This window comes from Epinephelus fuscoguttatus, linkage group LG8, assembly GCF_011397635.1.
Source record: "Epinephelus fuscoguttatus linkage group LG8, E.fuscoguttatus.final_Chr_v1".
NCBI lineage: Eukaryota > Metazoa > Chordata > Actinopteri > Perciformes > Serranidae > Epinephelus > Epinephelus fuscoguttatus.
Genome location: NC_064759.1, coordinates 8,688,867 through 8,703,954, shown reverse-complemented (window position 1 = coordinate 8,703,954; position 15,088 = coordinate 8,688,867). Strand labels below are relative to the sequence as shown.

Sequence of the window (15,088 nt, the reverse complement as noted above, 5' to 3'; positions counted from 1 at the left end):
GATTATGATACTGTGTTTTCTATTTCTTGCCTTAAAAGGTTTTTAGAAACATATTTTAGTGCTTTGTTTAGCTGTAATAGCGAGAGTTTGTGAACAGGAAGAGGGTGCCATACTGTTTCCTGTTTCCCAAAAACTGAGCTCAAATGTGAAGATGTTTAACTGTAATATGAGATCATTTCTTACCAGCTGGTCGCCATTGATTCAAACAGATGTGTTTGCATTACATTACTCACCAGGAGGAGCGTTTATTGGTCTGGTGCAGCGCAGTGCATTGTGGTAGTTGTAGGTTTTCTATCTCATAAGCTAAAGTGTCCCTTTTCTCTTTTTTCTCTGGTTCTGTAGCTGTAGTCTTTGCATCTGTCTACTGCACAGACATCCTAGTTTTATTCAAATGCCATCTTTACAGCAGTGAAATACTTCTTTAGTTACAATATTAGTGTTCAAAATGATTTGTCTGATTTTAAAGTTAAAACAGCTCTGTTAGATGGTGAAGGTCTTTGACTATACTGTTTTTTTATTCAGTATGAGTGGTTTTGATCACTGGTTTGAAGAGATTCGACCAAGGTTGGAAATTAGCACCGGCCACCGGTGAAATGCTGGTAAAATGTGCAAGTGGCTTCTAGATTTGCTTCACTCACAAGCCAGAAAAACAATGGTAATCTACTGAGTGGCTTTTGGCATCCACTACCCACAGTGGTAGGTGGACAAAAAAACCCAACCCTGGACTCAACCATGGTGGAGTGACGTATTTGGCTGGTACGGTACATTATCAGCATGTTCAAGAACAAATTGTGTCTTGAAGTGAAGCTCATTCAGGGTGCCTGGAGAACATGCGAGGCCTTTGACCATAAGCGGATGTACACTCATACAGCAGCCATGAGTGATGAGTCAGCACAGGCTTAGTGGAGGAACCGTTACATTTAAGGGAAGAGATTTTCCACCAACAGTCAGAACTGCTGCTTTTAAATGTTCACAGCTGCTGCTGCTTGGCTCGAAGCTCAGCCTAAATTGGCTCAGATTTAGGTCAGTCTTTTTTCTAAAAGCTGTCATATTTCCTTGAACAATAACTTGAAAAGATAAGGTGTGCGTGTTGTGACTCGTACAGTTTTCACAGAGATACTGTGGCATATACAGTCAGTGGTGCCTGCTACCAGTTTATAATATCTTTGGATTTTAAGTTGTACAATAGCTTTCCACACAAAGCCGAGTTTTCAGCTTCACATTTCATAAGAAACACTTTGTAGTTCTTGTGTGAACTTCAGAGCTGCCTCTTCACAACAGAACTAAAAGATGGCAGTAGTGACCTCATTTTTAGTCACATAACTTTCAATAAACAAACTCCACAATGCACATTCTATATAGACAATGCAGTGACACAGAGCTGTTACTTCAGGTATAAAAAGCCACTTCACTGTTGTGAAAACTCCCAACTGTCAACTTTTTCTATGAGCTAAGAAAAAGCGTCTTGTTTCTAGCATGGTGACAGTGCACTTAATCCTCCACTGGATAATCCAGTGTGTTTTTAAATGATTTAGGAGCACTGCTGTAATATAAATTATCAAGCACTATACTTACAAACCTGTTCTCAGTTCACACTTGTCAAATACTAATACTTGGTAAGTGGCCCGTCAGATGCTGAAACATTGAGACACCATTTAGCAGAGCAGTTTTTGACACCCCGAGCAATTGCCCTCGTATAAAGATAAAAAAGGTCTGTGTATAGTGGGAGCTTTCACCTGGGAGACCGCTGTTTGTTACCCCCGTGAAACGAAAAGTCAACAGAGTTAGTTTAACAGCAGCATGTGCAAGTATGTGCAGCATACTGGTGATGTATGTCACATGACATACATATGTAACTTATGTCACATGATGTTTTTTTCTAGACCTAATTCTGTGAGTTTGTTGCCTAAAGCTAACCATATAACTTAATATTTTTTTGCCAAAACCCATGGAAGTTAGGGGTGTAAATCACGAGCTTCATCACGATACGATATTATATCGATTTGTTTGGATGGCGATACGATGTTTGCCGATATCACAAAGTCTGTCACGATACGATTTTGATTTGATTCGATTCAGGAGCCTGCGATCGATATGATGCGATATCATGTGCCCATCTAACACAATCATTTACATCAACTCACAAAAACAACTAGAATATGATTTGACCAATTTATTTCTGAGCTCTGTTTGTTGTTTGAGCGGAGGCGCGCTTGCCCAGAAATGGTGACACAGACGTGCTATGTGAATTTCAAAATAAATGTGTATCTTTAAGATGACGATATGGATCGATGTTTTCATTTTGCATCGATATAATCGGATCATTAATCAGTGAATCGATGAATCGATGTGGATCGATGTATCGTTACACCCCTAATGGAAATTAACCTTATTTTTATTTTTTTTCCACCTTCATTGTATCTTTATTTTGAAAAGAGACTGAATGCATTTACCAAGCAGAAATTGTACATTTCTTTTGAAAACAGAAGTTTAATTTGAAAGGACACAATGCATGTAACGATCATAAATTGACACGCTGTCCCTGAGCACAGAAGGGAGCCCCTCTGTGCGGAGATGGTCTCCCCGTGTCAGCGTGGGCTTCCTCCCACAGTCCAAAGTGATGCAGGTTAACTGGTGACTCTAAATTGTCCGTAGGTGTGAATGTGAGTGTGAATGGTTTCCTGTCTCTATGTGTCAGCCCTGTGATAGTGTGGCGACCTGTCCAGGGTGAACCCTGCCTCTCGCCCAATGTCAGCTGGGATAGGCTCCAGCCCCCCGCGATCCCTAACAGGATAAGTAGTTATGGCAAATGAATGAATGATGTCACTGAGCATCCAAATCTGACACTGGAGGGGTACGTAGAATGTCATACTTTGACGTGTAGGTCCACTAACCAAGCTTCAGTGTTTGACAAGCTGGGAGTGAGAATGTGTTGCACTGTGGATAAGTAAATCCTTGAGGTACTTGTACTTTACATCCAGGAAACCTACTGCCTTCAAAAAGATAAGTACATTTATCTTATCTTATCTTGTATTTACTTTATATCTTTATTAAAGCTCTGATTCTCTGCCCAAGCTCAGCTGGGCTCAACCCAACTAAAGCCAGGCTGTAATTTGTCATTATTGCCCGGGGTTTAAATCGGGTCAGATTTACTGGTGTTTTATTTATCTATTTTTTGGGTAAAACTGGCAGTTCATGTGTGTAAATGGCAGTAGTTTTAATGTGTTGAATCAGGAGAGAAAGAGAAAGAAAAAGGGGGGAATATGGAGCAATGTAGCGGAGAACTTGCGGAGAGATGTGCAAGAGACTGACGGAAAATGACAGAAAGAGAAAGATAGGGGTCTACAGTGTTTGCTTCTGCCTCCCCAGCAGTGGGAGAGATAGGGGAGATGTGCGTATAATGCAGTGAACAGCGGTGATCATCTGCGTGCCGAATTGCTGTGGACCACTATGCGCACTAGACGCACAGAGGGGTGCAGCCTACTCTGCCGAACCTGTCGCGCAGTAGAGAACAGACTATTGAAATAAAGAAGAGAAGAAGGAGAGGTAGTGCAAAAAAAGTCAGCTCTTAGCTTGCAATAAATGTTTTAATATTAAAATAATATGTAAAATGTAGTGTAATATATTTTTTACAGTAGAAATTCAGGTTTTCAGTTGAATGCAGGCCCAAAACTGCTGCTGTGGGTCAGGCTCAGGTTGGGCTTGGATAGAAACTGCGGGTTCATGAAGGGTCTGGCCTGATTTTTTGGGCCTGATTAGAGCTCTAACCTATGTAAAGTAAACTTAATATCTACATTATATAACGTAAACATAAGTTAAGACTAATAGTTACATTTACTTAACTGTTTCAAAGCAATAGTTAAGATCAGTTTGTCAGATTTTACAGTGCATCTCTCACTGTATTCTAGAGTAAATGAGTTACAAACATATAATACAAAGTACATTTGTACATAAGTTCACCACCTGGGACATACTGTAGGAGGCACATTAATCATCAGTGGTGCAGCTCATTATTTTTAGAAGTCACATGATTAGTTAAATAAAGATCACCTGTGTGTTGTGCATACTTTTTTTGAGCTCTTTGGTAAGCAGTAACTCAACAGCATGCAGTTGCTGTTGATGCAGTTCCTTCTGCTTGCCAACAGGGGTCGTAAGAGGTCACAGATTACCTAATGTCCCTTTAATAGTCAGATGAGGGTCATTACCTGTTCGTCTTGATTACAGGAGTTGGCAGCACACAGGTGAGCCTCCATCCATACGTGGCCAGGGACTGTAGCAGAGGAATATAATCTGCCTTCACCTGCAGACCCTGTGGAGAAAACAACATGTCCATGACAACCTGCAATCAACTTACACAGCCCCAAACCTGCACATAATCCCTTTCTTTCTCCACTTACACATCACGTAGCCTACACAGCACAATGGACAGTATGTATGCATGTTATGTATCAGAGCGCATTCACTGCTCTGATTACAGCTGTGAGGCATCAAGGCATGGGATGCAATCAAGCGCTGTTCGCATCACTTCAGATCTCAGTTAAAAAATACCCTCTCTGATACGATGGCTTTAACATGATGAATGTGTGCTGTGTGAGAGGTGGTTTTCTAAAGCAATGTACACAGAAAAGAATAAAAACTGAGACATAAATCAGCTGCAGCAGAAGCTCCCTGGTTGCCATAAGTCAACATGGCAACCATCTCTATTCATGACAAGCATTTGTCAGCGCAGTAAGTCCTTGAGCAAATAGACTGCTCATGTGAAACTGCTCACTTTGTAAACATTTTACTGCTGTTTGTGCTATTAAAATACCATCATTGTCTCAATGACAGATTTAAGTCCAGAGCGGACGAAACACAAACATTTACATGCGTATTTTGACTTGGGGACAAGAAGCCTGTTGGTGATTCAAACTGAAATACACACAGATTACTCAGTGTACTTTCAAAACACACACACACTCCGTTCTCAGAGGAAGTGCACGTGTGGTTTGGCACCCTTGTCATGTTAGGCACCTGCCGTAACTGAAAAACCGCAACGCGTGTCAGTCAGATCGCTTGTATCAGCAACAACGTATGCATTCACACACGCACACACACACACACACACACACACACACACACACACACACACAGCTGCTAATCATTAAGTGACCTCAAGGGACGACTCCATATTCTTCAAAAGGATTGTGAAGTTAAATCAAACTATAACTATAGAATTATAGCTCATAGAATTAACCTAATTTATTGATTGAAGTTTATGTAATTACTGTTAGTAAAGTTGATGTATTTCAAATATGTTGCATATACCATCGTATCCTCAACCAGTGGTTTGTATCTTACAAATTAGCGCTCCTACCGGTTAGGTTAGGTTTAGAAAAATATTTGTTGTGGTGCAGTGGTTAGCATTGTTGCCTCACAGCAAGAGGGTTCTTGGTTCGAACCCAGGGTGGGGGAGCCCTTCTGTGAGTGTGCGTGTTCTCCCAGTGTCAGTGTGGGTTCTCTCCAGGTACTCCAGCTTCCTCCCACAGTCCAAAGACTTGCACATGTCCGTAGGTGTGAATGTGAGTGTGAATGGTTGTCTGTCTCTATGTGTCAGTCCTGTGATAGTCTGGTGACCTGTCCAGGGTGTAACATGCCCTTGCCCAATGACGGCTGAGATATATGAGGTTTAGGAAAGAAAAATACGTAGATTAGGTTTAGGAAAGGAAACACAGTTGGGCAGAGTCACATTTCGTACTTCACCTAATGTAGGGTTAGGTTTACGTGTAGCCCAACCCAGCTCCTGGGACCTGGGTTGGGAGCCTGGGTTGGCTACCAGTTCAAGTCGCTGTCCAGACCAAATATGGAGTGTGGACTGGTAGCTGGAGAGATGCCAGTTCCCCTCCTGGGCACCATCATGGTGCCCTTAAGCAAGGCACCAGACCCCCAACTGCTAGGGTTGCCTGACCAAGGCAGGTGGTTAGGTGTCATCACATTATGTACTTTACCTTAAGTTGCATACTTTTTTTTTTTTAAGATTATTTTCTGGGCATTTTGCCTTTATTGGACAGGACAGATTTACAGTGTTGGAGGAGAGAGAGGGGTGTGGGGGTGACATGCAGCAAGGGTTTGCAGGTTGGAACCTAACCCACGGCCGCTGCGGCAAGGACATAGTCTTTGTACATAGGGCACCTGCTCTATCAGCTGAGCTTGTTGGCACCTCACATTAAGTCAAATACTTTGTTTAAAGTTATGTAGGTTAGTTTTAAGGAAAGAAACATGGTTGGGTGTCGATAAGCTACATACATAATGTGAGGTTATGTACTAACACAGTGGTTCCCAATTGGTCCAGCCACGGGCTCCAGATGTCTCCTTACTCATCATTTCAAGGTCCACACACTTGAATATATTAAGTGTCATACTTGTGTTTGGCCACATCGTTGAGCTAGTTTTCTGTGTCTGTCAAATAGTTGTCCATTAGTCACTCACTCTACAGCAGGAAACAGCACTTCAAAATAAAAGCTCTGTGCTAGAAATTTACTGTACTGAGAAATAAAGTGTGTTTTATACAAACTTGACACGTTTGCAAATCACTTGCGGTCCATTCAGAGTGGACCCATGACCCCCTTTTGGACCGCGGCCCACCAGTTGGGAACTACTGTACTAACCTACTAATGTAATGTGACGACATGACATCGCACAATGTTATTTATTTCACAACATAACTCAAGGTTTACTGGGATTCATGCGTGTTAGGGTTAGACTTAAGACTTTTGCTCTTTATACTACTTCCCTCTTTACTCTTGTCAACGTGTCAGTCACGTAAATGCAACCTTCACCATCACGCAAGCTCTTTACAAATTACCGGCTCATGACAACATGGGTTATATACAAATTCTGTTGTATTAATTTTGTAGGTATACGTACAAACAGTGGTGGGAGCAACCTGCATCAACGTATTGGAAATACATAGAATTTATAAACAGTAATTTAATTTGTTAAACTCTATTCATCTCAGTTTAATTTGATTTAATTACATTATAGGTACTTTTTTGGTTTATGTCAATATTACTTGACTCAATTCAATGGAAATTTTATATGTTATTGAAACAAGTAACCCTGACAATAGACCAAATAATTCTTTGAGTGCAAGAGTAAAATAAACATGTCATTATTTGGGTCGTTACCTTTTTTATATAAACTCCAGATCGTTACACCCGGCAGTGCGGTACGAGTATCGCTATGAGTCAGGAAGGCGGTGAACATGAACACAGAACTTCACAGAGTCTATTCATAGTGCACTGATCAACTGTACAAGAACAGAGACTTGAGAATACATCACACCTACACACGCTACATTAGCCTTCACTGCACTGTGAACTGTGAAAATCTTGTCTAATTAAAGCTGCACCAGGCGAGGTTTTCATGCAGATGTACTGTACACTCGCCTTCATCAGCCTCTACCGCCAACAGCCTGCCTTGGGAAAGTGTCCTTTTTGTCCCTGAAGGAGCCACACCACAGACTCATGAAAATCTAGTGAACTATAAAGGCTTCAGAGAGAAAAATGAAAGCAAAGAGGACAATCACCTCTTGTTTCCTCTCTTTGTAGAAAGGATCACAGATCAGAGGAGCTCTCATTGTGGAACTAGTTGGTGATCCTGCCTTGTTTTCTGCTCTTACAAGTTTTCTACTGTAAGTTATGTTGCTTCAGCGCAAATTTCTTCATGCTCTGGTAACCACAGCACAGAAGTCACAACCTTCTCAAAGATATTTTTCAATAATAATTGTACATTTACAGTGTTAATGTTCTCAGAATAATACTTTAAAGGGTCAGAAGGGTCAAATCATGTGATATTATGACACATTTGGAGGCAGGAGGTAAACTATTGTGGGAATTGGTGAATTTGTGTCTCTTCCCCAGTCAAGAATTATGGAGGCTGCGCTTGAAATTACAAACCGAAGTTTTGACAGCATTTTGGGTGCAAAAGGCTCATCTCGCTAGCAGCATGGAGAACTATTTGCAGAAAGAGCAAGCTCAAATCCATCAAAAGGGTGGCGCTTCCAAAGCAGATGGTGTGGCACAATCAGTTCTGTTTCTTTAACCTACGTGTAAAGGAAAACACAAAAAAAAGTAGTGAACGTCATAGATTATTGTTAGTGATGTGGTGTAGTGTTAAATACAAACATACAATACAAAACACCAATTCGCTTATCCTGCGTGACTGTGCCGCATGAAACACAGACTGGGGAGTAATTTCTAAATCACATGAGATCCCCATTTAATATTAATTCCATGCGAATAGGACTTAAGACTATGTCCACAATACATTCATCAACAGAAACCTTGTTAGGACTTTCACTTCCTCTAGATTGTCAAGGTTGATCGTCTTCTCAGTACAAGTATTTTAGCACTGTTTCAGAAACAATCCCTGTCCATACTAACACACCTGGAACCGCATATCAAATAACCTTTCACATACAGTGGGCATGCATGTGCTGATGTAAACAGGAAGCAGGTTGCCTAATCTATGGTTGATTGCCTAGCTGGCAGCTGCAGAAAATACTAGTAAGACAAGAGATTTCTTTGCTTGGACTGACGATGAGGTGGGACCTCTACTGAAAGCAACACAACAGTCTTAGGTCCAGATCACACAGGAAGTGTTTTGCAGGTTGCAAAACACGAGGTGCACCACACTGTCTTTAAAAAAAAAAAGAATTATTGAATGCCACTATTAAAAAATAGAACACTTGCTGCACGTTTTTATTATTGCCAGGCAACCACCCCATCACGTCCTACAAACACAGATCTGTGTGGGTACGTGAGACCCAGCAGCTTCGCCTTGATGACGGTTGTTTCTAGGTATATTTTAGGATGACTCAGGGGCAGTCTGATAACCTGCTGTTTATCATCAGGCCGTATAGCTCTGGGTATCCAGCAACTGCTACCACCAGTGTCTCCTCCATTGTTTACCAGCTGTAAGCTTGTTGTCATGACCACTACAGAAGGCCCACCTCTCAAATCATCCGATGTAACAATGGGGAAAAAGATGACCAAAAAAAAGATGACATGGGGTGCTTTTCTGTTTTCAGGTGACGTGAAAAACACCGGGTACCTATAGCGCAAAACTGCGAGATGCATCGCAACATAAAAACCTCCAGCAAAAAGCCTAATTATCATGAAAAACAATAACAAGGGCCTACGACAGCCAAGGCGACGGGAAACGTAGATTGGGAGTTATTTTAAAGCAAACATGGGGACATACTGGGCTTCCTCCGGCAATGAAACGAATCACTGAAAGACACGTTGTGACCGGTGTCTGCATCATTGTTTTCAAAAATCTCAGTTTTTGTGCTTCTAGACTGAAACGCAGTACAGGAGTTTTCAGACTTAAACAGGGTCAGCTGTAGGGGTGGGCGATATGGCTCTAAAATAACATCACAACATTTAACTGTATTTTTGCTGAAACAATATTCACTTGACGACACTGACTGCCAAGTGCGCATGGTGAGAGAAAGGAGAGGGAGAGATGCTGTGCTGCTGCCAGAGGAGCCGCTGAATGAGTTCCCTCTGAGCTGTAACTCGCTTAAAGAGTCTGGGTAGTCCTGAGCTGTTCATAAAACATTGAGGACGCCACAGTTTATTCCACACTACTGAAGCTGTTCCTCTCTCTTGAACCATTGCGGAGTCTCTATAAAGCTTTCAGCCATGCTTGTTGTTGCTGTGGGTAAAAGTATAGTATCAATATGTCAACACGTGGAAATATTTCAGAAATCAGGATATTCATTTTTTCATATCATATGCAGAATTTTGCAGGTATTACCGTGAAAGATATGATATATGGCACATCCTTAGTCAGCAGTGCTTTCAAACGTCTCCGTTTTTGGGGTTACAAAATGCTGGGGTAGTGTAGATGCTCAGCGTAAACATAGCAAAAGTTATGTGAAAACGTATTAGTGTGGCTGTAGCCTGATACTACTAGTACTACTGCTTCTAATACCACCACCACTGTGCCTGTACCTAAGTGTTTATATGACTCCGTACTATGAATATTTGTTTTATCTGTGTACAGTAAAGTATAACTAAATCTGCTTGACTTCGTTACAACTGCCACTATTACAACTAATGCTACTACTGCTTCTACCTTATTTGTTACTGCTCTAATACTGTTGATGCCTCTACTACCACCACTGCTATTGAAAAAGTTCTGTTTACTGCTAATTAATTGTTAGTTTACATCTAGATAATAGTAGTATTACAATAACTACTACAACTGCTGCTGCAACTACTGCAAACATTATCGTAACTATCACAGCAGCTACTCCAAAACTCTAAGTAGTGTAACTGTATCTACTGCTCTGCCTTGAGCTTAAACTACAACTAATGTTGCTGCTTCTACCGTGACAGAAGTACTTTCATTCTCCTATAACCTCTTGTAAATCTGCATCAGGGTCCAGTGGGTGGTCATACAGAGAGAATAAAGAGTGCGAATATTTCTGAGACAGTGAGAGACTGATCAGCATGCAGCGCTCATTGTCTGCCATGAGACAGACCTCAAGTCAAAACACTTAAACCCACTCCACTGCACAACGCCTCATTTTTCTTCCACAGATTCGTATTGACCAGGATGACAGAACACACACAAACAGACCTAAAGCAGTCACATATCAACTTGTAGGTTGCAAAGAGCTAATCGTTAGAATACAAGACACTGCTCCAGACATTATTTACACAAGCATTACTCTCTAAGTTCACACAGGGAGCGGCGCATCTACATTTTTTCGGGGGTTTATGTTGGAACCACTCCCAGAAACAAGCTCTCGTTCAAAGCCTGCCCGGAAAGTAAATTGAGAAATAATTTTTCTGTAATGGCTTGCTGTTCTTTGGAGTAGGTGAGAGTTAATCACAGTCCCCGGAGTCTGGCTCCCCTCTCTCCCTGACTTATTATGCAGGGCCACCTCGCTGCATCAGCACTCTGGCACCAACCTGGGAGCCTAAAAAACAAAGTAATCACTTCGCCATCTTCGTCTCCGATGTTATCTGTGTGACTATAAAAAAGGACCACACAGTAAGAGGAGAGAGGAGCTGTAGTTTAACTGCCTGGGTTAAAGCCACTTTAAATTAAATCCAGGTTTTTCCTGAGATCATTCCGTCACACAGATAAACACATTTGTACCTTGGAGCGGCGCGGTCCAACCACCTTGCTAAAGGGCATCTTTGCAGGAAGAAGAGAATATGTCAGGCACTTTCACTATCACAGTTTTCCCAGCTGATGATGGGAGTTAAAATAACAACTGCTGAGGCAAAAACCCCACATCTAATCTTAATGCTTTTGATGCTAAACCTCTCTATCATTTTCAGAGTGGGTCGGGAGCTTGTTTGGGAGCTTGGACGGAAGACAAAGTTTGTTTTCAGTCCTACGGCAGAGGAGGGTGCAGCTGCAGGTCAGCTGGAGGTTCAGAGTGCAGTCTGTGAGTTAGTTCAACAAAAACACCAGCATATTGTTTTTCTTTAAACGCCCCCCCTCCACCAACTCTGCAAGGTAGACATAACAAACCATAATTTCTGTTTTGCACCAGCTCTGAATATAGCTGTAATTTTGCAGACTACCGGGGTCAACAGCCTTGCAGACACAGTCCAGTAATGATGAAGCAAATACCTTTAAAAAAGGGCATTCAGATGCTGTTCCTGATAGGCTCACTCAACCTGGAGCGTTGTCACAGCAACAGAAAATTCAGCATTCACTGTGTTTTAAAGCCCTGCAATAACCTTTTCTGAGTACGATTGGTTGTTTCAAAAGCATTCAAAAATAAATACCAATATTTGTGCTGCGTTTTACATATTTTCCCCACTGTTACCTCCGACCATATATTATCTTTGTTTGGATAATATATCAGCTTATGGCCAGAAGTTATCTGGTCATCTGATTTGTGCTTGAGCTTTTAGTTTTCCTTCCCTCCCAAGGACACCAACACACCATCAAGAGACCTTTTCCCTGCGTACAACTATGTTGCTGCAGCAATAATACAACCAATTAAAGACATCCAAAGTGTATCCAAACTTAAGAGTTTTTACGAGGCATGAGTCTACCTCTGAGTCAAGACTAAGCTTTGTAGCCTGATAACATATGATGGGGTTGTTGGGAAAAGCTCAGCAGTTGTTTCTGCTCCTCCTGTGCTGTCGGTGAGAGCTTTTATCATGTACTTTTGCAGGGGGAAGAAAAATATTAGTATTTGATGATTGAAACTGATGACTGAGTGGGGGTCCTGAGACAGATCACCAGACAAATCGTCAACTTCGAAACTGTAGCCCTAATTACTTTAATTCATAAAAAGAGTGGGCCCGGAGCCAAATTCTGACAGTGAAGCCCAGAGCTCCTCTCTGCGTCTCTCTTTACTGCTTTGTGAAATTAGCCTGCCGGTTGCTTAAGTAAAAACGTGTATATATTTTTTCCAGGTTAACTGAGCTGCCTCTTCTAACCACAACCTACTTTGTAGAACAGAGAAACAAGAGATGAAGACAAGCCAGTTTCTGTGTCATGCGAACCTCAGTTTGGACTCAAATCTGCCTCCTTCGACAGTTCACTTTTGCTTATCACTGAAACTCACCCTCCATTAAGAATAAAATGTTTAAGTATACAGTATAGCTATCATCACCACAATGTACTCAAAGTACTTGTTTTGCAGAAAAATGGCCAATATTTTTGATTAATTTTTGTTTTTTTGGAAAATGTTGCATACATTCGACCTGTGTGGGCCTCAAACAGATTTTTAAATGAAACAATCTTAACACTGTTTTAAGGGAAAGTCCCTCTCTGGCAGAACTACTACCAACCCACAGGCATTTCAAATGGGACGCCAACTGGACAATGGGCCTCATTCACCAATATCTTTTAAAGTTTTTTCTTAAATTCGTTTTTAAGAAAAGTCTGCGTCAGATTCATGACGTGTTATTAAACTGTAAAATTGTTTGCATGTGTGTTCTTATAATGATTAATCCCATTGTCTTTGTATATTGAAACTGCTTGCCAGTTGATCCTAATTAACATTGGTAAAACCCCCAAATCCCCATAAAAGGGGGAAAAAAAAACTTCTGAGGTGGAGGTGCTACAGGAAGTGAATGCAAAATGAGCTGTCATATTTAGCAGCATCAGCAATAAATAACACAAAAAAGATGCATGGGATGCCATTGCTTGTTTTATGTGTGCTGTATCCGGAGAAGGGTGCACATCTGCTGAAGTAAAACATAAAAATAAAAGGTTTGATCTCAAATCTGAGGCCAAAAAAAAGGAATTGCCAAACACAGAAGAAAGAAGCTAACAATAAGGGGATAGGCTTGTCCTCATCACTCTGCAAATATACATACACAACATGACCCTGGAAGATGCGCTCCCTCCTCAGGTGATAATCTGCAACCACTTGTCGCAGCAGTAAATACGCCATTGTGTGAGCAGACAAAGCGGCAACCTCCAGGGCTAAGAAATGAAACCAACATGGAAGCGCCAAAAACTGCAGTTCTTTGAGCGGCCTGGTGGATGTCAGCTTCTTCATGAAAACTGTGTAACTGGGTTTCACCGTTAATTTCGTTGACGAATACTTTGATGAAAATTTTTTATCAACAGCCTTTTTTCCATGACGAAAACGAGACTAGGCCAGAAATGTAACTACACGTCACGGTGAGACAGACCAACTGTCTATTTCTGTAAGCTGAAACCATTTCCCTCAGTGGAAACAAAGATTTTATTTACTTTAATTTCACAGATAAGAAACAATATATAGTGAAGACAATAAAGCCTCCACAAATTAGCATTTTAAGTCTTGTGTGTGATTTATCCTGGCTTCATATGAGCAGAGGAAATCTCTGCTAGTCGCTAGGCTAATTTATACAATGTAAAATGCCATAGGCTTGTGCTAATAACATTAGCATGTTATATCCGTTTGGAAAACATGTTTAGTGTAAGACAGTTGTTTTGTAGGTGAACCTTGTGAGTTGTAATGGAGCCAAATTATGTAACCTTACCTTTGTTAAATGTTGCTGTTGTCCCTGGCTTCATGTGAGTAGAGGAAAAGTCCGCTAGCTGTTAGGCTAATTTATACAGTGTTAAATGCCATAGACTTGTGCTAAAAACATTAGCATGTTGTATTTTTGGTGAAATTGTGTCCAGCAAAAGACAAATGCTTTTTCTGTGAATGCTGTGAGTTATAGTGAAGCTGATTTGTGTACTTGTGTTTGAAATTGTCTCTACTAAACCATGTTTTATGTGTGTTTTGGATGTGTCACACCACCGTACAAGTATAAATGCTCACCACGGCCTAGGCCACATGCGTAGGCTACAGAGTAGGGTCTGCCGCACAAAGATAAATTCCCTTTAAGACTAAATCTAAATCTTAAATAGCTGTCAAAATGATCACTGGTGGGTTTTAAGGCTTCTTAAGAATAGTTGGTGAATTAGGTCCATTTTTAAGGACCAAAAAGAACACAAACAAGTCATTCAAATAATCATTATAGGTTTAAATGTAAAATCTTGATCTGAAAAATGACAATTAGTGGCAGTTTATGAAAGTAAAATATCCCTCTGAAATGTAGTGGGGTTAAAGTTTAAAGTAGCAGAAAATAAATATACTTCTGTGCTTCAAAATTTTACTTCTGCAGTACTTGAGTAAATGTTACCTTCCACCACTGCTAAGACCCTATTCTGTTAGGTACATGTGATTCCTTGTTCCTAATACCTTACCACACCATATAAAAACCTATACCTTACAAACCGAAACCTCTCTCTCCACCCCGGATCTATCAGCATCATCGTCACGTTGTCTGACAGAGCAGGCGCGATCTCTCACTTGCAGCGACAGTGCAAATTACTCTTCTTCTATCTAGGTCACCTCTTCTCTCACCTCAGTCAGAGAGGATAGAGATATCATGGACAGGCGATACACCTTAACGACCAGCTCTCTGCACAGCATTGCAGGTCACAGCGTGCACACACAGACACAGAACACAAAAAAATAATTTACTGTACACTGTAAATAATGCACCAGGTTTGATGTTAGAGAAAACAAAACAAATCTGCATCCTGTGTTCTTTGAATCAGCCACTGAAGTGATTCTTGT

At 41.0% G+C, this 15,088-nt stretch overlaps 2 protein-coding genes across 2 annotated transcripts in view; one reads left to right on the top strand and one right to left on the bottom strand.

The window, feature by feature from the left end:
- LOC125892546 (cysteine-rich venom protein) overlaps nt 1-15,088 on the top strand; it is a 201,552-nt gene that overhangs the window by 18,082 nt on the left and 168,382 nt on the right. The window lies entirely within an intron of this gene.
- LOC125892545 (raftlin-like) overlaps nt 1-15,088 on the bottom strand; it is a 172,282-nt gene that overhangs the window by 12,042 nt on the left and 145,152 nt on the right. The window contains exon 8 of the mRNA XM_049582531.1: nt 4,206-4,309. Within this exon, the coding sequence (XP_049438488.1) occupies nt 4,206-4,309 (104 nt within the window). The remainder of the gene's footprint in view (nt 1-4,205; nt 4,310-15,088) is intronic.